At 51.9% G+C, this 22,003-nt stretch overlaps 1 protein-coding gene across 1 annotated transcript in view; it reads left to right on the top strand.

Moving 5' to 3' along the window:
* Positions 1 to 22,003, top strand: part of mllt3 (MLLT3 super elongation complex subunit) — a gene marked incomplete at both ends in the record, with an annotated part of 122,915 nt that overhangs the window by 61,368 nt on the left and 39,544 nt on the right. Inside the window, 3 exons of the mRNA XM_079257502.1 lie at positions 19,140 to 19,236; positions 19,324 to 19,392; positions 20,467 to 20,538. Of these exons, the coding sequence (XP_079113628.1) occupies positions 19,140 to 19,236; positions 19,324 to 19,392; positions 20,467 to 20,538 (238 nt within the window). The remainder of the gene's footprint in view (positions 1 to 19,139; positions 19,237 to 19,323; positions 19,393 to 20,466; positions 20,539 to 22,003) is intronic.

Raw genomic sequence — 22,003 nt, forward strand, 5'->3', positions numbered from 1 at the left:
TTGTGAGGATGCGGTTGTTTGGTGGTTGTGAGGACACGGTTGTTTGGTGGTTGTTTGGTGGTTGTGAGGATGCGGTTGTTTGGTGGTTGTGAGGACGCGGTTGTTTGGTGGTTGTGAGGACGCGGTTGTTTGGTGGTTGTGAGGACGTGGTTGTTTGGTGGTTGTGAGGATGTGGTTGTTTGGGGGTTGTGAGGACGTGGTTGTTTGGTGGTTGTGAGGATGCGGTTTTTTGGCGGTTGTGAGGACGTGGTTGTTTGGCGGTTGTGAGGACGTGGTTTTTTGGCGGTTGTCAGGACACGGTTGTTCGGTGGGTTGTTTGGTGGTTGTGAGGACGCGGTTGTTTGGCGGTTGTGAGGACGTGGTTGTTTGGCGGTTGTGAGGACGTGGTTGTTTGGTGGTTGTCAGGACGCGGTTGTTCGGTGGGTTGTTTGGTGGTTGTGAGGACGCGGTTGTGTGGCGGTTGTGAGGACGTGGTTGTTTCGCGGTTGTGAGGACGTGGTTGTTTGGCGGTTGTGAGGACGTGGTTTTTTGGTGGTTGTGAGGACGTGGTTTTTTGGTGGTTGTGAGGACGTGGTTGTTTGGTGGTTGTGAGGACGCGGTTGTTTGGTGGTTATGAGGACGTGGTTGTTTGGTGGTTGTGAGTATGCGGTTGTTTGGTGGTTGTGAGGACGTGGTTGTTTGGTGGTTGTGAGGATGCGGTTGTTTGGCGGTTGTTTGGTGGTTGTGAGGATGCGGTTGTTTGGTGGGTTGTTCGGTGGTTGTGAGGATGCGGTTGTTTGGCGGTTGTTTGGTGGTTGTGAGGATGCGGTTGTTTGGTGGTTGTGAGGACGTGGTTGTTTGGTGGTTGTGAGGATGCGGTTGTTTGGTGGTTCTGAGGACGTGGTTTTTTGGTGGTTGTGAGGACGTGGTTGTTTGGTGTTTGTCAGGACGTGGTTTTTTGGTGATTGTGAGGATGCGGTTGTTTGGTGGGTTGTTCGGTGGTTGTGAGGATGCGGTTGTTTGGCGGTTGTTTGGTGGTTGTGAGGACACGGTTGTTTGGTGGTTCTTTGGTGGTTGTGAGGATGCGGTTGTTTGGTGGTTGTGAGGACGCGGTTGTTTGGTGGTTGTGAGGACGCGGTTGTTTGGTGGTTGTGAGGACGTGGTTGTTTGGTGGTTGTGAGGATGCGGTTTTTTTGGTGGTTGTGAGGACGTGGTTGTTTGGTGGTTGTGAGGATGCGGTTGTTTGGCGGTTGTGAGGACGTGGTTGTTTGGCGGTTGTGAGGACGTGGTTTTTTGGCGGTTGTCAGGACACGGTTGTTTGGCGGTTGTGAGGACGTGGTAATTTGGTGGTTGTCAGGACGCGGTTTTTCGGTGGGTTGTTTGGTGGTTGTGAGGACGCGGTTGTGTGGCGGTTGTGAGGGCGTGGTTGTTTGGCGGTTGTGAGGACGTGGTTGTTTGGCGGTTGTGAGGACGTGGTTTTTTGGCGGTTGTGAGGACGTGGTTTTTTGGCGGTTGTCAGGACACGGTTGTTTGGCGGTTGTGAGGACGTGGTAATTTGGTGGTTGTCAGGACGCGGTTGTTCGGTGGGTTGTTTGGTGGTTGTGAGGACGCGGTTGTGTGGCGGTTGTGAGGACGTGGTTGTTTCGCGGTTGTGAGGACGTGGTTGTTTGGCGGTTGTGAGGACGTGGTTTTTTGGTGGTTGTGAGGACGTGGTTTTTTGGTGTTGAAAGGACGTGGTTGTTTGGTGGTTGTGAGGACGCGGTTGTTTGGTGGTTATGAGGACGTGGTTGTTTGGTGGTTGTGAGGACGTGGTTGTTTGGTTGTTGTGAGGACATGTTTGTTTGGTGGTTATGAGGACGTGGTTGTTTGGTGGTTGTGAGGACGCGGTTGTTTGGTGGTTTTGAGGACGCGGTTTTTTGGTGGTTGTGAGGACGTGGTTTTTTGGTGGTTGTGAGGACGTGGTTGTTTGGTTGTTGTGAGGACGTGGTTTTTTGGTGGTTGTGAGGACATGGTTGTTTGGCGGTTGTGAGGACGTGGTTTTTTGGCGGTTGTCAGGACACGGTTGTTCGGTGGGTTATTTGGTGGTTGTGAGGACGCGGTTGTTTGGCGGTTGTGAGGACGTGGTTGTTTGGCGGTTGTGAGGACGTGGTTGTTTGGTGGTTGTCAGGACGCGGTTGTTCGGTGGGTTGTTTGGTGGTTGTGAGGACGCGGTTGTGTGGCGGTTGTGAGGACGTGGTTGTTTCGCGGTTGTGAGGACGTGGTTGTTTGGCGGCTGTGAGGACGCGGTTGTTTGGCGGTTGTCAGGACACGGTTGTTCGGTGGGTTGTTTGGTGGTTGTGAGGACGTGGTTTTTTGGCGGTTGTCAGGACACGGTTGTTCGGTGGGTTGTTTGGTGGTTGTGAGGACGCAGTTGTTTGGCGGTTGTGAGGACGTGGTTGTTTGGCGGTTGTGAGGACGTGGTTGTTTGGTGGTTGTCAGGACGCGGTTGTTCGGTGGGTACTTTGGTGGTTGTGAGGACGCGGTTGTTTGGTGGTTATGAGGACGTGGTTGTTTGGTGGTTGTGAGGACGTGGTTGTTTGGTTGTTGTGAGGACATGTTTGTTTGGTGGTTATGAGGACGTGGTTGTTTGGTGGTTGTGAGGACGCGGTTGTTTGGTGGTTTTGAGGACGCGGTTTTTTGGTGGTTGTGAGGACGTGGTTTTTTGGTGGTTGTGAGGACGTGGTTGTTTGGTTGTTGTGAGGACGTGGTTTTTTGGTGGTTGTGAGGACATGGTTGTTTGGCGGTTGTGAGGACGTGGTTTTTTGGCGGTTGTCAGGACACGGTTGTTCGGTGGGTTATTTGGTGGTTGTGAGGACGCGGTTGTTTGGCGGTTGTGAGGACGTGGTTGTTTGGCGGTTGTGAGGACGTGGTTGTTTGGTGGTTGTCAGGACGCGGTTGTTCGGTGGGTTGTTTGGTGGTTGTGAGGACGCGGTTGTGTGGCGGTTGTGAGGACGTGGTTGTTTCGCGGTTGTGAGGACGTGGTTGTTTGGCGGCTGTGAGGACGCGGTTGTTTGGCGGTTGTCAGGACACGGTTGTTCGGTGGGTTGTTTGGTGGTTGTGAGGACGTGGTTTTTTGGCGGTTGTCAGGACACGGTTGTTCGGTGGGTTGTTTGGTGGTTGTGAGGACGCAGTTGTTTGGCGGTTGTGAGGACGTGGTTGTTTGGCGGTTGTGAGGACGTGGTTGTTTGGTGGTTGTCAGGACGCGGTTGTTCGGTGGGTACTTTGGTGGTTGTGAGGACGCGGTTGTGTGGTGGTTGTGAGGACGTGGTTTTTTGGTGTTGAAAGGACGTGGTTGTTTGGTGGTTGTGAGGACGCGGTTGTTTGGTGGTTATGAGGACGTGGTTGTTTGGTGGTTGTGAGGACGTGGTTGTTTGGTTGTTGTGAGGACATGTTTGTTTGGTGGTTATGAGGACGTGGTTGTTTGGTGGTTGTGAGGACGCGGTTGTTTGGTGGTTTTGAGGACGCGGTTTTTTGGTGGTTGTGAGGACGTGGTTTTTTGGTGGTTGTGAGGACGTGGTTGTTTGGTTGTTGTGAGGACGTGGTTTTTTGGTGGTTGTGAGGACATGGTTGTTTGGCGGTTGTGAGGACGTGGTTTTTTGGCGGTTGTCAGGACACGGTTGTTCGGTGGGTTATTTGGTGGTTGTGAGGACGCGGTTGTTTGGCGGTTGTGAGGACGTGGTTGTTTGGCGGTTGTGAGGACGTGGTTGTTTGGTGGTTGTCAGGACGCGGTTGTTCGGTGGGTTGTTTGGTGGTTGTGAGGACGCGGTTGTGTGGCGGTTGTGAGGACGTGGTTGTTTCGCGGTTGTGAGGACGTGGTTGTTTGGCGGCTGTGAGGACGCGGTTGTTTGGCGGTTGTCAGGACACGGTTGTTCGGTGGGTTGTTTGGTGGTTGTGAGGACGTGGTTTTTTGGCGGTTGTCAGGACACGGTTGTTCGGTGGGTTGTTTGGTGGTTGTGAGGACGCAGTTGTTTGGCGGTTGTGAGGACGTGGTTGTTTGGCGGTTGTGAGGACGTGGTTGTTTGGTGGTTGTCAGGACGCGGTTGTTCGGTGGGTACTTTGGTGGTTGTGAGGACGCGGTTGTGTGGCGGTTGTGAGGACGTGGTTGTTTGGCGATTGTGAGGACGTGGTTGTTTGGCGGTTGTGAGGACGTGGTTTTTTGGTGGTTGTGAGGACGTGGTTTTTTGGTGGTTGTGAGGACGTGGTTGTTTGGTGGTTGTGAGGACGCGGTTGTTTGGTGGGTTGTTCGGTGGTTGTGAGGATGCGGTTGTTTGGTGGTTGTGAGGACACGGTTGTTTGGTGGTTGTGAGGACACGGTTGTTTGGTGGTTGTTTGGTGGTTGTGAGGATGCGGTTTTTTGGTGGTTGTGAGGACGCGGTTGTTTGGTGGTTGTGAGGACGCGGTTGTTTGGTGGGTTGTTCGGTGGTTGTGAGGATGCGGTTGTTTGGTGGTTGTGAGGACACGTTTGTTTGGTGGTTGTTTGGTGGTTGTGAGGATGCGGTTGTTTGGTGGTTGTGAGGACGCGGTTGTTTGGTGGTTGTGAGGACGCGGTTGTTTGGTGGTTGTGAGGACGTGGTTGTTTGGTGGTTGTGAGGATGCGGTTGTTTGGGGGTTGTGAGGACGTGGTTGTTTGGTGGTTGTGAGGATGCGGTTGTTTGGCGGTTGTGAGGACGTGGTTGTTTGGCGGTTGTGAGGACGTGGTTTTTTGGCGGTTGTCAGGACACGGTTGTTCGGTGGGTTGTTTGGTGGTTGTGAGGACGCGGTTGTTTGGCGGTTGTGAGGACGTGGTTGTTTGGCGGTTGTGAGGACGTGGTTGTTTGGTGGTTGTCAGGACGCGGTTGTTCGGTGGGTTGTTTGGTGGTTGTGAGGACGCGGTTGTGTGGCGGTTGTGAGGACGTGGTTGTTTGGCGGTTGTGAGGACGTGGTTTGGCGGTTGTGAGGACGTGGTTTTTTGGTGGTTGTGAGGACGTGGTTTTTTGGTGGTTGTGAGGACGTGGTTGTTTGGTGGTTGTGAGGACGCGGTTGTTTGGTGGTTATGAGGACGTGGTTGTTTGGTGGTTGTGAGGACGTGGTTGTTTGGTGGTTGTGAGGACATGGTTGTTTGGTGGTTATGAGGACGTGGTTGTTTGGTGGTTGTGAGGACGCGGTTGTTTGGTGGTTGTGAGGACGCGGTTGTTTGGTGGTTGTGAGGACGTGGTTTTTTGGTGGTTGTGAGGACGTGGTTGTTTGATGGTTGTGAGGACGTGGTTTTTTGGTGGTTGTGAGGATGCGGTTGTTCGGTGGGTTGTTTGATGGTTGTGAGGACGCGGTTGTTTGGTGGTTGTGAGGATGCGGTTGTTTGGTGGTTGTGAGGATGCGGTTGTTTGGTGGGTTGTTCGGTGGTTGTGAGGATGCGGCTTTTTGGCGCTTGTTTGGTGGTTGTGAGGATGCGGTTGTTTGGTGGTTGTGAGGACGTGGTTGTTTGGTGGTTGTGAGGATGCGGTTGTTTGGTGGTTCTGAGGACGTGGTTTTTTTGTGGTTGTGAGGACGTGGTTGTTTGGTGTTTGTGAGGACGTGGTTTTTTGGTGGTTGTGAGGATGCGGTTGTTTGGTGGGTTGTTCGGTGGTTGTGAGGATGCGGTTGTTTGGCGGTTGTTTGGTGGTTGTGAGGACGCGGTTGTTTGGTGGTTGTGAGGACGCGGTTGTTTGGTGGTTGTGAGGACGTGGTTGTTTGGTGGTTGTGAGGATGCGGTTGTTTGGTGGTTGTGAGGACGTGGTTGTTTGGTGGTTGTGAGGATGCGGTTATTTGGCGGTTGTGAGGACGTGGTTGTTTGGCGGTTGTGAGGACGTGGTTTTTTGGCGGTTGTCAGGACACGGTTGTTCGGTGGGTTGTTTGGTGGTTGTGAGGACGCGGTTGTTTGGCGGTTGTGAGGACGTGGTTGTTTGGCGGTTGTGAGGACGTGGTTGTTTGGTGGTTGTCAGGACGCGGTTGTTCGGTGGGTTGTTTGGTGGTTGTGAGGACGCGGTTGTGTGGCGGTTGTGAGGACGTGGTTGTTTCGCGGTTGTGAGGACGTGGTTGTTTGGCGGTTGTGAGGACGTGGTTTTTTGGTGGTTGTGAGGACGTGGTTTTTTGGTGGTTGTGAGGACGTGGTTGTTTGGTGGTTGTGAGGACGCGGTTGTTTGGTGGTTATGAGGACGTGGTTGTTTGGTGGTTGTGAGGACGTGGTTGTTTGGTGGTTGTGAGGACATGGTTGTTTGGTGGTTGTGAGGACGCGGTTGTTTGGTGGTTGTGAGGACGCGGTTGTTTGGTGGTTGTGAGGACGTGGTTTTTTGGTGGTTGTGAGGACGTGGTTGTTTGATGGTTGTGAGGACGTGGTTTTTTGGTGGTTGTTTGGTGGTTGTGAGGATGCGGTTTTTTGGCGGTTGTTAGGTGGTTGTGAGGACGCGGTTGTTTGGTGGTTGTGAGGATGCGGTTGTTTGGTGGTTGTGAGGACGTGGTTGTTTGGTGGTTGTGAGGACGTGGTTGTTTGGTGGTTGTGAGGACGTGGTTTTTTGGTGGTTGTGAGGACGTGGTTGTTTGGTGGTTGTGAGGACGCGGTTGTTTGGTGGTTGTGAGGACGTGGTTGTTTGGTGGTTGTGAGGATGCGGTTGTTTGGTGGTTGTGAGGACGTGGTTGTTTGGTGGTTGTGAGGATGCGGTTGTTTGGCGGTTGTGAGGACGTGGTTGTTTGGCGGTTGTGAGGACGTGGTTTTTTGGTGGTTGTGAGGACGTGGTTTTTTGGTGGTTGTGAGGACGTGGTTTTTTGGTGGTTGTGAGGACGCGGTTGTTTGGTGGTTGTGAGGACGCGGTTGTTTGGTGGGTTGTTCGGTGGTTGTGAGGATGCGGTTGTTTGGTGGTTGTGAGGACACGGTTGTTTGGTGGTTTTTGGTGGTTGTGAGGATGCGGTTTTTTGGTGGTTGTGAGGACGCGGTTGTTTGGTGGTTGTGAGGACGCGGTTGTTTGGTGGTTGTGAGGACACGTTTGTTTGGTGGTTGTTTGGTGGTTGTGAGGATGCGGTTGTTTGGTGGTTGTGAGGACGCGGTTGTTTGGTGGTTGTGAGGACGCGGTTGTTTGGTGGTTGTGAGGACGTGGTTGTTTGGTGGTTGTGAGGATGCGGTTGTTTGGGGGTTGTGAGGACGTGGTTGTTTGGTGGTTGTGAGGATGCGGTTGTTTGGCGGTTGTGAGGACGTGGTTGTTTGGCGGTTGTGAGGACGTGGTTTTTTGGCGGTTGTCAGGACACGGTTGTTCGGTGGGTTGTTTGATGGTTGTGAGGACGCGGTTGTTTGGTGGTTGTGAGGATGCGGTTGTTTGGTGGTTGTGAGGATGCGGTTGTTTGGTGGGTTGTTCGGTGGTTGTGAGGATGCGGCTTTTTGGCGCTTGTTTGGTGGTTGTGAGGATGCGGTTGTTTGGTGGTTGTGAGGACGTGGTTGTTTGGTGGTTGTGAGGATGCGGTTGTTTGGTGGTTCTGAGGACGTGGTTTTTTTGTGGTTGTGAGGACGTGGTTGTTTGGTGTTTGTGAGGACGTGGTTTTTTGGTGGTTGTGAGGATGCGGTTGTTTGGTGGGTTGTTCGGTGGTTGTGAGGATGCGGTTGTTTGGCGGTTGTTTGGTGGTTGTGAGGACGCGGTTGTTTGGTGGTTGTGAGGACGCGGTTGTTTGGTGGTTGTGAGGACGTGGTTGTTTGGTGGTTGTGAGGATGCGGTTGTTTGGTGGTTGTGAGGACGTGGTTGTTTGGTGGTTGTGAGGATGCGGTTATTTGGCGGTTGTGAGGACGTGGTTGTTTGGCGGTTGTGAGGACGTGGTTTTTTGGCGGTTGTCAGGACACGGTTGTTCGGTGGGTTGTTTGGTGGTTGTGAGGACGCGGTTGTTTGGCGGTTGTGAGGACGTGGTTGTTTGGCGGTTGTGAGGACGTGGTTGTTTGGTGGTTGTCAGGACGCGGTTGTTCGGTGGGTTGTTTGGTGGTTGTGAGGACGCGGTTGTGTGGCGGTTGTGAGGACGTGGTTGTTTCGCGGTTGTGAGGACGTGGTTGTTTGGCGGTTGTGAGGACGTGGTTTTTTGGTGGTTGTGAGGACGTGGTTTTTTGGTGGTTGTGAGGACGTGGTTGTTTGGTGGTTGTGAGGACGCGGTTGTTTGGTGGTTATGAGGACGTGGTTGTTTGGTGGTTGTGAGGACGTGGTTGTTTGGTGGTTGTGAGGACATGGTTGTTTGGTGGTTGTGAGGACGCGGTTGTTTGGTGGTTGTGAGGACGCGGTTGTTTGGTGGTTGTGAGGACGTGGTTTTTTGGTGGTTGTGAGGACGTGGTTGTTTGATGGTTGTGAGGACGTGGTTTTTTGGTGGTTGTTTGGTGGTTGTGAGGATGCGGTTTTTTGGCGGTTGTTAGGTGGTTGTGAGGACGCGGTTGTTTGGTGGTTGTGAGGATGCGGTTGTTTGGTGGGTTGTTCGGTGGTTGTGAGGATGCGGTTGTTTGGCGGTTGTTTGGTGGTTGTGAGGACACGGTTGTTTGGTGGTTGTTTGGTGGTTGTGAGGATGCGGTTGTTTGGTGGTTGTTAGGACGCGGTTGTTTGGTGGGTTGTTCGGTGGTTGTGAGGACACGGTTGTTTGGTGGTTGTGAGGACGTGGTTGTTTGGCGGTTGTGAGGACGTGGTTGTTTGGCGGTTGTGAGGACGTGGTTGTTTGGCGGTTGTCCGGACACGGTTGTTTGGCGGTTGTGAGGACGTGGTTGTTTGGTGGTTGTCAGGACGCGGTTGTTCGGTGGGTTGTTTGGTGGTTGTCAGGACGCGGTATTGTGGCGGTTGTGAGGACGTGGTTGTTTCGCGGTTGTGAGGACGTGGTTGTTTGGCGGTTGTGAGGACGTGGTTTTTTGGTGGTTGTGAGGACGTGGTTGTTTGGTGGTTGTGAGGACGTGGTTGTTTGGTGGTTGTGAGGATGCGGTTGTTTGGTGGTTGTGAGGACGTGGTTGTTTGGTGGTTGTGAGGATGCGGTTGTTTGGCGGTTGTGAGGACGTGGTTGTTTGGCGGTTGTGAGGACGTGGTTTTTTGGCGGTTGTCAGGACACGGTTGTTCGGTGGGTTGTTTGGTGGTTGTGAGGACGCGGTTGTTTGGCGGTTGTGAGGACGTGGTTGTTTGGCGGTTATGAGGACGTGGTTGTTTGGTGGTTGTCAGGACGCGGTTGTTCGGTGGGTTGTTTGGTGGTTGTGAGGACGCGGTTGTGTGGCGGTTGTGAGGACGTGGTTGTTTCGCGGTTGTGAGGACGTGGTTGTTTGGCGGCTGTGAGGACGCGGTTGTTTGGCGATTGTCAGGACACGGTTGTTCGGTGGGTTGTTTGGTGGTTGTGAGGACGTGGTTTTTTGGCGGTTGTCAGGACACGGTTGTTCGGTGGGTTGTTTGGTGGTTGTGAGGACGCAGTTGTTTGGCGGTTGTGAGGACGTGGTTGTTTGGCGGTTGTGAGGACGTGGTTGTTTGGTGGTTGTCAGGACGCGGTTTTTTGGTGGTTGTCAGGACGCGGTTGTTCGGTGGGTTGTTTGGTGGTTGTGAGGACACGGTTGTGTGGCGGTTGTGAGGACACGGTTGTGTGGCGGTTGTGAGGACGTGGTTTTTTGGTGGTTGTGAGGACGTGGTTTTTTGGTGGTTGTGAGGACGTGGTTGTTTGGTGGTTGTGAGGACGCGGTTGTTTGGTGGGTTGTTCGGTGGTTGTGAGGATGCAGTTGTTTGGTGGTTGTGAGGACACGGTTGTTTGGTGGTTGTTTGGTGGTTGTGAGGATGCGGTTGTTTGGTGGTTGTGAGGACGCGGTTGTTTGGTGGTTGTGAGGACGCGGTTGTTTGGTGGTTGTGAGGACGTGGTTTTTTGGTGGTTGTGAGGATGCGGTTTTTTGGGGGTTGTGAGGACGTGGTTGTTTGGTGGTTGTGAGGATGCGGTTGTTTGGCGGTTGTGAGGACGTGGTTGTTTGGCGGTTGTGAGGACGTGGTTCTTTGGCGGTCTTCAGGACACGGTTGTTCGGTGGGTTGTTTGGTGGTTGTGAGGATGCGGTTGTTTGGCGGTTGTGAGGACGTGGTTGTTTGGCGGTTGTGAGGTCGTGGTTGTTTGGTGGTTGTGAGGACGTGGTTTTTTGGTGGTTGTGAGGACGTGGTTTTTTGGTGGTTGTGAGGACGTGGTTGTTTGGTGGTTGTGAGGACGCGGTTGTTTGGTGGGTTGTTCGGTGGTTGTGAGGATGCAGTTGTTTGGTGGTTGTGAGGACACGGTTGTTTGGTGGTTGTTTGGTGGTTGTGAGGATGCGTTTGTTTGGTGGTTGTGAGGACGCGGTTGTTTGGTGGTTGTGAGGACGCGGTTGTTTGGTGGTTGTGAGGACGTGGTTGTTTGGTGGTTGTGAGGATGCGGTTGTTTGGGGGTTGTGAGGACGTGGTTGTTTGGTGGTTGTGAGGATGCGGTTGTTTGGCGGTTGTGAGGACGTGGTTGTTTGGCGGTTGTGAGGACGTGGTTCTTTGGCGGTTGTCAGGACACGGTTGTTCGGTGGGTTGTTTGGTGGTTGTGAGGACGCGGTTGTTTGGCGGTTGTGAGGACGTGGTTGTTTGGCGGTTGTGAGGTCGTGGTTGTTTGGTGGTTGTCAGGACGCGGTTGTTCGGTGGGTTGTTTGGTGGTTGTGAGGACGCGGTTGTGTGGCGGTTGTGAGGACGTGGTTGTTTCGCGGTTGTGAGGACGTGGTTGTTTGGCGGTTGTGAGGACGTGGTTTTTGGTGGTTGTGAGGACGTGGTTTTTTGGTGGTTGTGAGGACGTGGTTGTTTGGTGGTTGTGAGGACGCGGTTGTTTGGTGGTTATGAGGACGTGGTTGTTTGGTGGTTGTGAGGATGCGGTTGTTTGGTGGTTGTGAGGACGTGGTTGTTTGGTGGTTGTGAGGATGCGGTTGTTTGGCGGTTGTTTGGTGGTTGTGAGGATGCGGTTGTTTGGTGGGTTGTTCGGTGGTTGTGAGGATGCGGTTGTTTGGCGGTTGTTTGGTGGTTGTGAGGACGTGGTTGTTTGGTGGTTGTGAGGACGTGGTTGTTTGGTGGTTGTGAGGATGCGGTTGTTTGGTGGTTCTGAGGACGTGGTTTTTTGGTGGTTGTGAGGACGTGGTTGTTTGGTGTTTGTCAGGACGTGGTTTTTTGGTGGTTGTGAGGATGCGGTTGTTTGGTGGTTATGAGGACGTGGTTGTTTGGTGGTTGTGAGGATGCGGTTGTTTGGTGGTTGTGAGGACGTGGTTGTTTGGTGGTTGTGAGGATGCGGTTGTTTGGCGGTTGTTTGGTGGTTGTGAGGATGCGGTTGTTTGGTGGGTTGTTCGGTGGTTGTGAGGATGCGGTTGTTTGGCGGTTGTTTGGTGGTTGTGAGGATGCGGTTGTTTGGTGGTTGTGAGGACGTGGTTGTTTGGTGGTTGTGAGGATGCGGTTGTTTGGTGGTTCTGAGGACGTGGTTTTTTGGTGGTTGTGAGGACGTGGTTGTTTGGTGTTTGTCAGGACGTGGTTTTTTGGTGGTTGTGAGGATGCGGTTGTTTGGTGGGTTGTTCGGTGGTTGTGAGGATGCGGTTGTTTGGCGGTTGTTTGGTGGTTGTGAGGACACGGTTGTTTGGTGGTTGTTTGGTGGTTGTGAGGATGCGGTTGTTTGGTGGTTGTGAGGACGCGGTTGTTTGGTGGTTGTGAGGACGCGGTTGTTTGGTGGTTGTGAGGACGTGGTTGTTTGGTGGTTGTGAGGATGCGGTTGTTTGGTGGTTGTGAGGACGTGGTTGTTTGGTGGTTGTGAGGATGCGGTTGTTTGGCGGTTGTGAGGACGTGGTTGTTTGGCGGTTGTGAGGACGTGGTTTTTTGGCGGTTGTCAGGACACGGTTGTTTGGCGGTTGTGAGGACGTGGTAATTTGGTGGTTGTCAGGACGCGGTTGTTCGGTGGGTTGTTTGGTGGTTGTGAGGACGCGGTTGTGTGGCGGTTGTGAGGGCGTGGTTGTTTCGCGGTTGTGAGGACGTGGTTGTTTGGCGGTATTGAGGACGTGGTTGTTTGGCGGTTGTGAGGACGTGGTTTTTTGGCGGTTGTCAGGACACGGTTGTTTGGCGGTTGTGAGGACGTGGTTTTTTGGTGTTGAAAGGACGTGGTTGTTTGGTGGTTGTGAGGACGCGGTTGTTTGGTGGTTATGAGGACGTGGTTGTTTGGTGGTTGTGAGGACGTGGTTGTTTGGTTGTTGTGAGGACATGGTTGTTTGGTGGTTGTGAGGACGTGGTTTTCTGGTGGTTGTGAGGACGTGGTTTTTTGGCGGTTGTCAGGACACGGTTGTTCGGTGGGTTGTTTGGTGGTTGTGAGGACGCGGTTGTTTGGCGGTTGTGAGGACGTGGTTGTTTGGCGGTTGTGAGGACGTGGTTGTTTGGTGGTTGTCAGGACGCGGTTGTTCGGTGGGTTGTTTGGTGGTTGTGAGGACGCGGTTGTGTGGCGGTTGTGAGGACGTGGTTGTTTCGCGGTTGTGAGGACGTGGTTGTTTGGCAGCTGTGAGGACGCGGTTGTTTGGCGGTTGTCAGGACACGGTTTTTCGGTGGGTTGTTTGGTGGTTGTGAGGACGTGGTTTTTTGGCGGTTGTCAGGACACGGTTGTTCGGTGGGTTGTTTGGTGGTTGTGAGGACGCAGTTTTTTGGTGGTTGTGAGGACGTGGTTTTTTGGTGGTTGTGAGGACGTGGTTGTTTGGTTGTTGTGAGGACGTGGTTTTCTGGTGGTTGTGAGGACGTGGTTGTTTGGCGGTTGTGAGGACGTGGTTTTTTGGCGGTTGTGAGGACGTGGTTGTTTGGCGGTTGTGAGGACGTGGTTGTTTGGCGGTTGTGAGGACGTGGTTTTTTGGTGGTTGTCAGGACGCGGTTGTTCGGTGGGTTGTTTGGTGGTTGTGAGGACGCGGTTGTTTGGCGGTTGTGAGGACGTGGTTGTTTGGCGGTTGTGAGGACGTGGTTTTTTGGTGGTTGTCAGGACACGGTTGTTCGGTGGGTTGTTTGGTGGTTGTGAGGACGCGGTTGTTTGGCGGTTGTGAGGACGTGGTTGTTTGGCGGTTGTGAGGACGTGGTTTTTTGGTGGTTGTCAGGACGCGGTTGTTCGGTGGGTTGTTTGATGGTTGTGAGGACGCGGTTGTGTGGCGGTTGTGAGGACGTGGTTGTTTCGCGGTTGTGAGGACGTGGTTGTTTGGCGGCTGTGAGGACGCGGTTGTTTGGCGGTTGTCAGGACACGGTTGTTCGGTGGGTTGTTTGGTGGTTGTGAGGACGTGGTTTTTTGGCGGTTGTCAGGACACGGTTGTTCGGTGGGTTGTTTGGTGGTTGTGAGGACGCAGTTGTTTGGCGGTTGTGAGGACGTGGTTTTTTGGCGGTTGTGAGGACGTGGTTGTTTGGTGGTTGTCAGGACGCGGTTGTTCGGTGGGTTGTTTGGTGGTTGTGAGGACGCGGTTGTGTGGCGGTTGTGAGGACGTGGTTGTTTGGCGATTGTGAGGACGTGGTTGTTTGGCGGTTGTGAGGACGTGGTTTTTTGGTGGTTGTGAGGACGTGGTTTTTTGGTGGTTGTGAGGACGTGGTTGTTTGGTGGTTGTGAGGACGCGGTTGTTTGGTGGGTTGTTCGGTGGTTGTGAGGATGCGGTTGTTTGGTGGTTGTGAGGACACGGTTGTTTGGTGGTTGTTTGGTGGTTGTGAGGATGCGGTTGTTTGGTGGTTGTGAGGACGCGGTTGTTTGGTGGTTGTGAGGACGCGGTTGTTTGGTGGTTGTGAGGACGTGGTTGTTTGGTGGTTGTGAGGATGCGGTTGTTTGGGGGTTGTGAGGACGTGGTTGTTTGGTGGTTGTGAGGATGCGGTTGTTTGGCGGTTGTGAGGACGTGGTTGTTTGGCGGTTGTGAGGACGTGGTTTTTTGGCGGTTGTCAGGACACGGTTGTTCGGTGGGTTGTTTGGTGGTTGTGAGGACGCGGTTGTTTGGCGGTTGTGAGGACGTGGTTGTTTGGCGGTTGTGAGGACGTGGTTTTTTGGCGGTTGTCAGGACACAGTTGTTCGGTGGGTTGTTTGGTGGTTGTGAGGACGCGGTTGTTTGGCGGTTGTGAGGACGTGGTTGTTTGGCGGTTGTGAGGACGTGGTTGTTTGGTGGTTGTCAGGACGCGGTTGTTCGGTGGGTTGTTTGGTGGTTGTGAGGACGCGGTTGTGTGGCGGTTGTGAGGACGTGGTTGTTTCGCGGTTGTGAGGACGTGGTTGTTTGGCGGTTGTGAGGACGTGGTTTTTTGGTGGTTGTGAGGACGTGGTTTTTTGGTGGTTGTGAGGACGTGGTTGTTTGGTGGTTGTGAGGACATGGTTTTTTGGTGGTTGTGAGGACGCGGTTGTTTGGTGGTTATGAGGACGTGGTTGTTTGGTGGTTGTGAGGACGTGGTTGTTTGGTGGTTGTGAGGACATGGTTGTTTGGTGGTTATGAGGACGTGGTTGTTTGGTGGTTGTGAGGACGCGGTTGTTTGGTGGTTGTGAGGACGCGGTTGTTTGGTGGTTGTGAGGACGTGGTTTTTTGGTGGTTGTGAGGACGTGGTTGTTTGATGGTTGTGAGGACGTGGTTTTTTGGTGGTTGTGAGGATGCGGTTGTTTGGTGGTTGTGAGGATGCGGTTGTTTGTTGGGTTGTTCGGTGGTTGTGAGGATGCGGTTGTTTGGTGGTTGTGAGGACACGGTTGTTTGGTGGTTGTGAGGATGCGGTTGTTTGGTGGTTGTGAGGACGTGGTTGTTTGGTGGTTGTGAGGATGCGGTTGTTTGGTGGTTGTGAGGACGTGGTTGTTTGGTGGTTGTGAGGATGCGGTTGTTTGGCGGTTGTGAGGACGTGGTTGTTTGGCGGTTGTGAGGACGTGGTTGTTTGGCGGTTGTCAGGACACGGTTGTTCGGTGGGTTGTTTGGTGGTTGTGAGGACGCGGTTGTTTGGCGGTTGTGAGGACGTGGTTGTTTGGCGGTTGTGAGGACGTGGTTGTTTGGTGGTTGTCAGGACACGGTTGTTCGGTGGGTTGTTTGGTGGTTGTGAGGACGCGGTTGTTTCGCGGTTGTGAGGACGTGGTTGTTTGGTGGTTGTGAGGACGTGGTTTTTTGGCGGTTGTGAGGACGTGGTTGTTTGGCGGTTGTCAGGACACGGTTGTTCGGTGGGTTGTTTGGTGGTTGTGAGGACGCGGTTGTTTGGCGGTTGTGAGGACGTGGTTGTTTGGCGGTTGTGAGGACGTGGTTGTTTGGTGGTTGTCAGGACACGGTTGTTCGGTGGGTTGTTTGGTGGTTGTGAGGACGCGGTTGTTTGGCGGTTGTGAGGACGTGGTTTTTTGGTGGTTGTGAGGACGTGGTTTTTTGGTGGTTGTGAGGACGTGGTTGTTTGGTGGTTGTGAGGACGCGGTTGTTTGGTGGGTTGTTCGGTGGTTGTGAGGATGCGGTTGTTTGGTGGTTGTTTGGTGGTTGTGAGGACACGGTTGTTTGGTGGTTGTTTGGTGGTTGTGAGGATGCGGTTGTTTGGTGGTTGTGAGGACGCGGTTGTTTGGTGGTTGTGAGGACGCGGTTGTTTGGTGGTTGTGAGGACGTGGTTGTTTGGTGGTTGTGAGGATGCGGTTGTTTGGGGGTTGTGAGGACGTGGTTGTTTGGTGGTTGTGAGGATGCGGTTGTTTGGCGGTTGTGAGGACGTGGTTGTTTGGCGGTTGTGAGGACGTGGTTTTTTGGCGGTTGTCAGGACACGGTTGTTCGGTGGGTTGTTTGGTGGTTGTGAGGACGCGGTTGTTTGGCGGTTGTGAGGACGTGGTTGTTTGGCGGTTGTGAGGACGTGGTTTTTTGGCGGTTGTCAGGACACGGTTGTTCGGTGGGTTGTTTGGTGGTTGTGAGGACGCGGTTGTTTGGCGGTTGTGAGGACGTGGTTGTTTGGCGGTTGTGAGGACGTGGTTGTTTGGTGGTTGTCAGGACGCGGTTGTTCGGTGGGTTGTTTGGTGGTTGTGAGGACGCGGTTGTGTGGCGGTTGTGAGGACGTGGTTGTTTCGCGGTTGTGAGGACGTGGTTGTTTGGCGGTTGTGAGGACGTGGTTTTTTGGTGGTTGTGAGGACGTGGTTTTTTGGTGGTTGTGAGGACGTGGTTGTTTGGTGGTTGTGAGGACATGGTTTTTTGGTGGTTGTGAGGACGCGGTTGTTTGGTGGTTATGAGGACGTGGTTGTTTGGTGGTTGTGAGGACGTGGTTTTTTGGTGGTTGTGAGGACATGGTTGTTTGGTGGTTATGAGGACGTGGTTGTTTGGTGGTTGTGAGGACGCGGTTGTTTGGTGGTTGTGAGGACGCGGTTGTTTGGTGGTTGTGAGGACGTGGTTTTTTGGTGGTTGTGAGGACGTGGTTGTTTGATGGTTGTGAGGACGTGGTTTTTTGGTGGTTGTGAGGATGCGGTTGTTTGGTGGTTGTGAGGATGCGGTTGTTTGTTGGGTTGTTCGGTGGTTGTGAGGATGCGGTTGTTTGGTGGTTGTGAGGACACGGTTGTTTGGTGGTTGTGAGGATGCGGTTGTTTGGTGGTTGTGAGGACGTGGTTGTTTGGTGGTTGTGAGGATGCGGTTGTTTGGTGGTTGTGAGGACGTGGTTGTTTGGTGGTTGTGAGGATGCGGTTGTTTGGCGGTTGTGAGGACGTGGTTGTTTGGCGGTTGTGAGGACGTGGTTGTTTGGCGGTTGTCAGGACACGGTTGTTCGGTGGGTTGTTTGGTGGTTGTGAGGACGCGGTTGTTTGGCGGTTGTGAGGACGTGGTTGTTTGGCGGTTGTGAGGACGTGGTTGTTTGGTGGTTGTCAGGACACGGTTGTTCGGTGGGTTGTTTGGTGGTTGTGAGGACGCGGTTGTTTCGCGGTTGTGAGGACGTGGTTGTTTGGTGGTTGTGAGGACGTGGTTTTTTGGCGGTTGTGAGGACGTGGTTGTTTGGCGGTTTTCAGGACACGGTTGTTCGGTGGGTAGTTTGGTGGTTGTGAGGATGCGGTTGTTTGGTGGTTGTGAGGACGTGGTTGTTTGGTGGTTGTGAGGATGCGGTTGTTTGGCGGTTGTGAGGACGTGGTTGTTTGGCGGTTGTGAGGACGTGGTTGTTTGGCGGTTGTCAGGACACGGTTGTTCGGTGGGTTGTTTGGTGGTTGTGAGGACGCGGTTGTTTGGCGGTTGTGAGGACGTGGTTGTTTGGCGGTTGTGAGGACGTGGTTGTTTGGTGGTTGTCAGGACACGGTTGTTCGGTGGGTTGTTTGGTGGTTGTGAGGACGCGGTTGTTTGGCGGTTGTGAGGACGTGGTTTTTTGGTGGTTGTGAGGACGTGGTTTTTTGGTGGTTGTGAGGACGTGGTTTTTTGGTGGTTGTGAGGACGTGGTTTTTTGGTGGTTGTGAGGACGTGGTTTTTTGGTGGTTGTGAGGACGTGGTTGTTTGGTGGTTGTGAGGACGTGGTTGTTTGGTGGTTGTGAGGACATGGTTGTTTGGTGGTTATGAGGACGTGGTTGTTTGGTGGTTGTGAGGACGCGGTTGTTTGGTGGTTGTGAGGACGCGGTTGTTTGGTGGTTGTGAGGATGCGGTTGTTTGGTGGTTGTGAGGACACGGTTGTTTGGTGGTTGTTTGGTGGTTGTGAGGATGCGGTTGTTTGGTGGTTGTGAGGACGTGGTTGTTTGGTGGTTGTGAGGATGCGGTTGTTTGGTGGTTGTGAGGACGTGGTTGTTTGGTGGTTGTGAGGATGCGGTTGTTTGGCGGTTGTGAGGACGTGGTTGTTTGGCCGTTGTGAGGACGTGGTTGTTTGGCGGTTGTCAGGACACGGTTGTTCGGTGGGTTGTTTGGTGGGTTGTTCGGTGGTTGTGAGGATGCGGTTGTTTGGTGGTTGTGAGGACACGGTTGTTTGGTGGTTGTTTGGTGGTTGTGAGGATGCGGTTGTTTGGTGGTTGTGAGGCCGTGGTTGTTTGGTGGTTGTGAGGATGCGGTTGTTTGGTGGTTGTGAGGACGTGGTTGTTTGGTGGTTGTGAGGATGCGGTTGTTTGGCGGTTGTGAGGACGTGGTTGTTTGGCGGTTGTGAGGACGTGGTTGTTTGGCGGTTGTCAGGACACGGTGGTTCGGTGGGTTGTTTGGTGGTTGTGAGGACACGGTTGTTTGGCGGTTGTGAGGATGTGGTTGTTTGGCGGTTTTGAGGACGTGGTTTTTTGGCGGTTGTCAGGACACGGTTGTTCGGTGGGTAGTTTGGTGGTTGTGAGGACGCGGTTGTTTGGTGGTTGTGAGGACGCGGTTCTTTGGTGGTTATGAGGACGTGGTTGTTTGGTGGTTGTGAGGACGTGGTTGTTTGGTGGTTGTGAGGATGCGGTTGTTTGGTGGTTGTGAGGACACAGTTGTTTGGTGGTTGTGAGAACGTGGTTGTTTGGTGGTTGTGAGGATGCGGTTGTTTGGTGGGTTGTTCGGTGGTTGTGAGGATCCGGTTGTTTGGCGGTTGTTTGGTGGTTGTGAGGACACAGTTGTTTGGTGGTTGTTTAGTGGTTGTGAGGATGCGGTTGTTTGGTGGTTGTGAGGACGTGGTTGTTTGGTGGTTGTGAGGATGCGGTTGTTTGGTGGTTCTGAGGACGTGGTTGTTTGGTGGTTCTGAGGACGTGGTTTTTTGGTGGTTGTGAGGACGTGGTTGTTTGGTGTTTGTGAGGACGTGGTTTTTTGGTGGTTGTGAGGATGCGGTTGTTCGGTGGGTTGTTCGGTGGTTGTGAGGATGCGGTTGTTTGGCGGTTGTGAGGACACGGTTGTTTGGTGGTTGTGAGGATGCGGTTGTTTGGTGGTTGTGAGGACGCGGTTGTTTGGTGATTGTGAGGATGCGGTGTTTTGGTGGTTGTGAGGACGTGGTTGTTTGGTGGTTGTGAGGACGTGGTTTTTTGGTGGTTGTGAGGACGTGGTTGTTTGGTGGTTGTTAGGACGTGGTTTTTTGGTGGTTGTGAGGACACGGTTGTTTGGTGGTTGTGAGGACACGGTTGTTTGGTGGTTGTTTGGTGGTTGTGAGGATGCGGTTGTTTGGTGGTTGTGAGGATGCGGTTGTTTGGTGGGTTGTTCGGTGGTTGTGAGGACACGGTTGTGAGGATGTGTGGGTCTGTCTTGATGGACTGTTTCTTCTCCACCCATCCAGGGTCAGTCTCAGTGACGGCAGCGAGAGTGACAGCTCCTCCCCCTCACCCCCCTCCCGTAAAGAGGCTCCGACTTTATTAAAGACTCCTAACAACCAGGTAAGTCACCTGGTGGCAGGGTCCAGGTGTTCTGTAAGTTGCTGTAGGTGTTGCAGGATGAGCCATGTTGACTTTGTGCCTGCACAGATCCTGGAGGTGAAGAGTCCTGTCAGACACAGCAAACAGGACAAGAGCAAACACGTGGACTGTGACAAGGTACGAAGACCTTCCACCGCTCCACACCAACGCTTAGATCATGTCGAGAAAACAGACCGGAATTTATTTAGTTAAATCAATAGATAATAACAAGTAAGTCAGTTAAAGTGAAATATTTTTTTAAAATAAAGGAAAATGAATCAATATGTTTTCATTTAATTATTCGGTAAATAATTAATGACGTTAATGTAGACAAATTAAAATTATTTTATTTTTCAGCACTTTAAAACAACACAATTTGACCAAAGTAAAACACATGAAGTAGCAAAAATTAAAAATTGATAAACAACCTGACTGGTTCTAACTGACTCTGACTGGGTCTAACTGGTTCTAACTGGTTCTAACAGGCTCTAACTGGGTCTAACTGGTTCTAACTGGTTCTAACTGACTCTGACTGGGTCTAACTGGTTCTAACTGGTTCTAACAGGCTCTGACTGGGTCTAACTGGTTCTAACTGACTCTGACTGGGTCTAACTGGTTCTAACTGGTTCTAACAGGCTCTGACTGGGTCTAACTGGTTCTAACTGGTTCTAACAGGCTCTGACTGGGTCTAACTGGTTCTAACAGGCTCTGACTGGGTCTAACTGGTTCTAACAGGCTCTGACTGGGTCTAACTGGTTCTAACTGGTTCTAACAGGCTCTGACTTGGTCTAACTGGTTCTAACTGGTTCTAACAGGCTCTGACTGGGTCTAACTGGTTCTAACAGGCTCTGGCTGGGTCTAACTGGTTCTAACTGGTTCTAACAGGCTCTGACTGGGTCTAACTGGTTCTAACAGGCTCTGACTTGGTCTAACTGGTTCTAACTGGTTCTAACAGGCTCTGACTGGGTCTAACTGGTTCTAACAGGCTCTGGCTGGTTCTAACTGGTTCTAACTGGTTCTAACAGGCTCTGACTGGATCTAACTGGTTCTAACAGGCTCTGGCTGGGTCTAACTGGCCCTGACTGGCGCTGTTTGTTTGAATTTTTGTTGTGTTTCTGTTATTTGCCTGTGTTGTTTGTTGTTGTTTTGGATTTGTTTGTATGAAGCTTGTGGGAAGCGGCGGGGTTGTCATGAAGCCGGCTGTCTTTGCAGGCGTACCTGGACGAGCTGGTGGAGCTGCACAAAAGACTGATGACGCTCAGAGAAGGTCACGTCCTGCAACAGGTGAGACGTCCTCTGCAGGCTGTTCAGGTCTCTGTCATCTGCAGCTTCGTCTGGAAGGAATTAACAACCTGCTCACTGACAGATTCCAGGTTTCAGTCCTGGATTTAAGACTCTGAAAGGAGCTGGATCCTCAGGAGCCGTTCAGAAGAACAACTCGTTTTCCTTTTTTACAACTGAATCAGGAGTAACTCGTTTTTATCAGGAAATAATCCCAAGTAGGTGATGATGAGGTGAAATTTAGATCAGAATAATTCCACTATTTTCTCTTCCTTTTGTGGGAAATATTCAGAAACAATGTCGTTTGACTTGTGTTGTCATGGAAACCATTTCATTAGGTGCCTCCGTTTCCACATGGTTTGACAGTCAGATAACTAGAAAGGTTGTGGCGAATCAGAACAACTTTATTCTAAAATTTTTCACAAAAGAACATTTTATTCATACAAAAAAGTCACAATATGTAAAAATAGACAATTAAAACATGCTCTTATAAATTCTGCTGCACAAGATTTAATAATAAAGGAAAATATAAGCAAATGGTTGAAAATAGATTCAACCTGCAGCTTTTAATAAATGTTCTGGATAAAAAGTATTAGTTTCTGATCGATACTTTCGGACTGCAGCAGCAACACGTTCATAAAGTGAGTCACGTCTCGTGAAAAAAGCATCGACTATTTCTAGATTTTTTTTTTTTAATGCCTTACATCTGCAAATTATTCATTTAAGGGTAGTTCGAAAGAATGGGTTCTTTCATGAACAGCACATTTCTGTGTGTGATGATAACTGATCCAAGAAACAATCATTCTCATGGTGATAAGGTGAAACGGGAGATTCTCATCATGATGAGGTGGAGGGAAAGATTCTCATGGTGATGAGGTGGAACGGGAGATTCTCATGGTGATGAGGTGGAACGGGAGATTCTCATGGTGATGAGGTGGAACAGGAGATTCTCATCATGATGAGGTGGAACGGGAGATTCTCATCATGATGAGGTGGAGGGAAAGATTCTCATGGTGATGAGGTGGAGGGGAAGATTCTCATGGTGATGAGGTGGAACAGGAGATTCTCATGCTGATGAGGTGGAACACGAGATTCTCATGGTGATGGGGTGGAACGGGAGATTCTCATGGTGATGAGGTGGAACAGGAGATTCTCATCATGATGAGGTGCAACGGGAGATTCTCATGGTGATGAGTTGGAACACGAGATTCTCATGGTGATGAGGTGGAACAGGAGATTCTCATCATGATGAGGTGGAAGGGGAGATTCTCATCATGATGAGGTGGAACGGGAGATTCTCATGGTGATGAGGTGGAACGGGAGATTCTCATGGTGATGAGGTGGAATGGGAGATTCTCATCATGATGAGGTGGAACGGGAGATTCTCATGGTGATGAGGTGGAACGGGAGATTCTCATGGTGATGAGGTGGAACGGGAGATTCTCATGGTGATGAGGTGGAACAGGAG

This window comes from Telmatherina bonti (genome assembly GCF_933228915.1).
Source record: "Telmatherina bonti genome assembly, chromosome: 18".
Lineage (NCBI taxonomy): Eukaryota > Metazoa > Chordata > Actinopteri > Atheriniformes > Telmatherinidae > Telmatherina > Telmatherina bonti.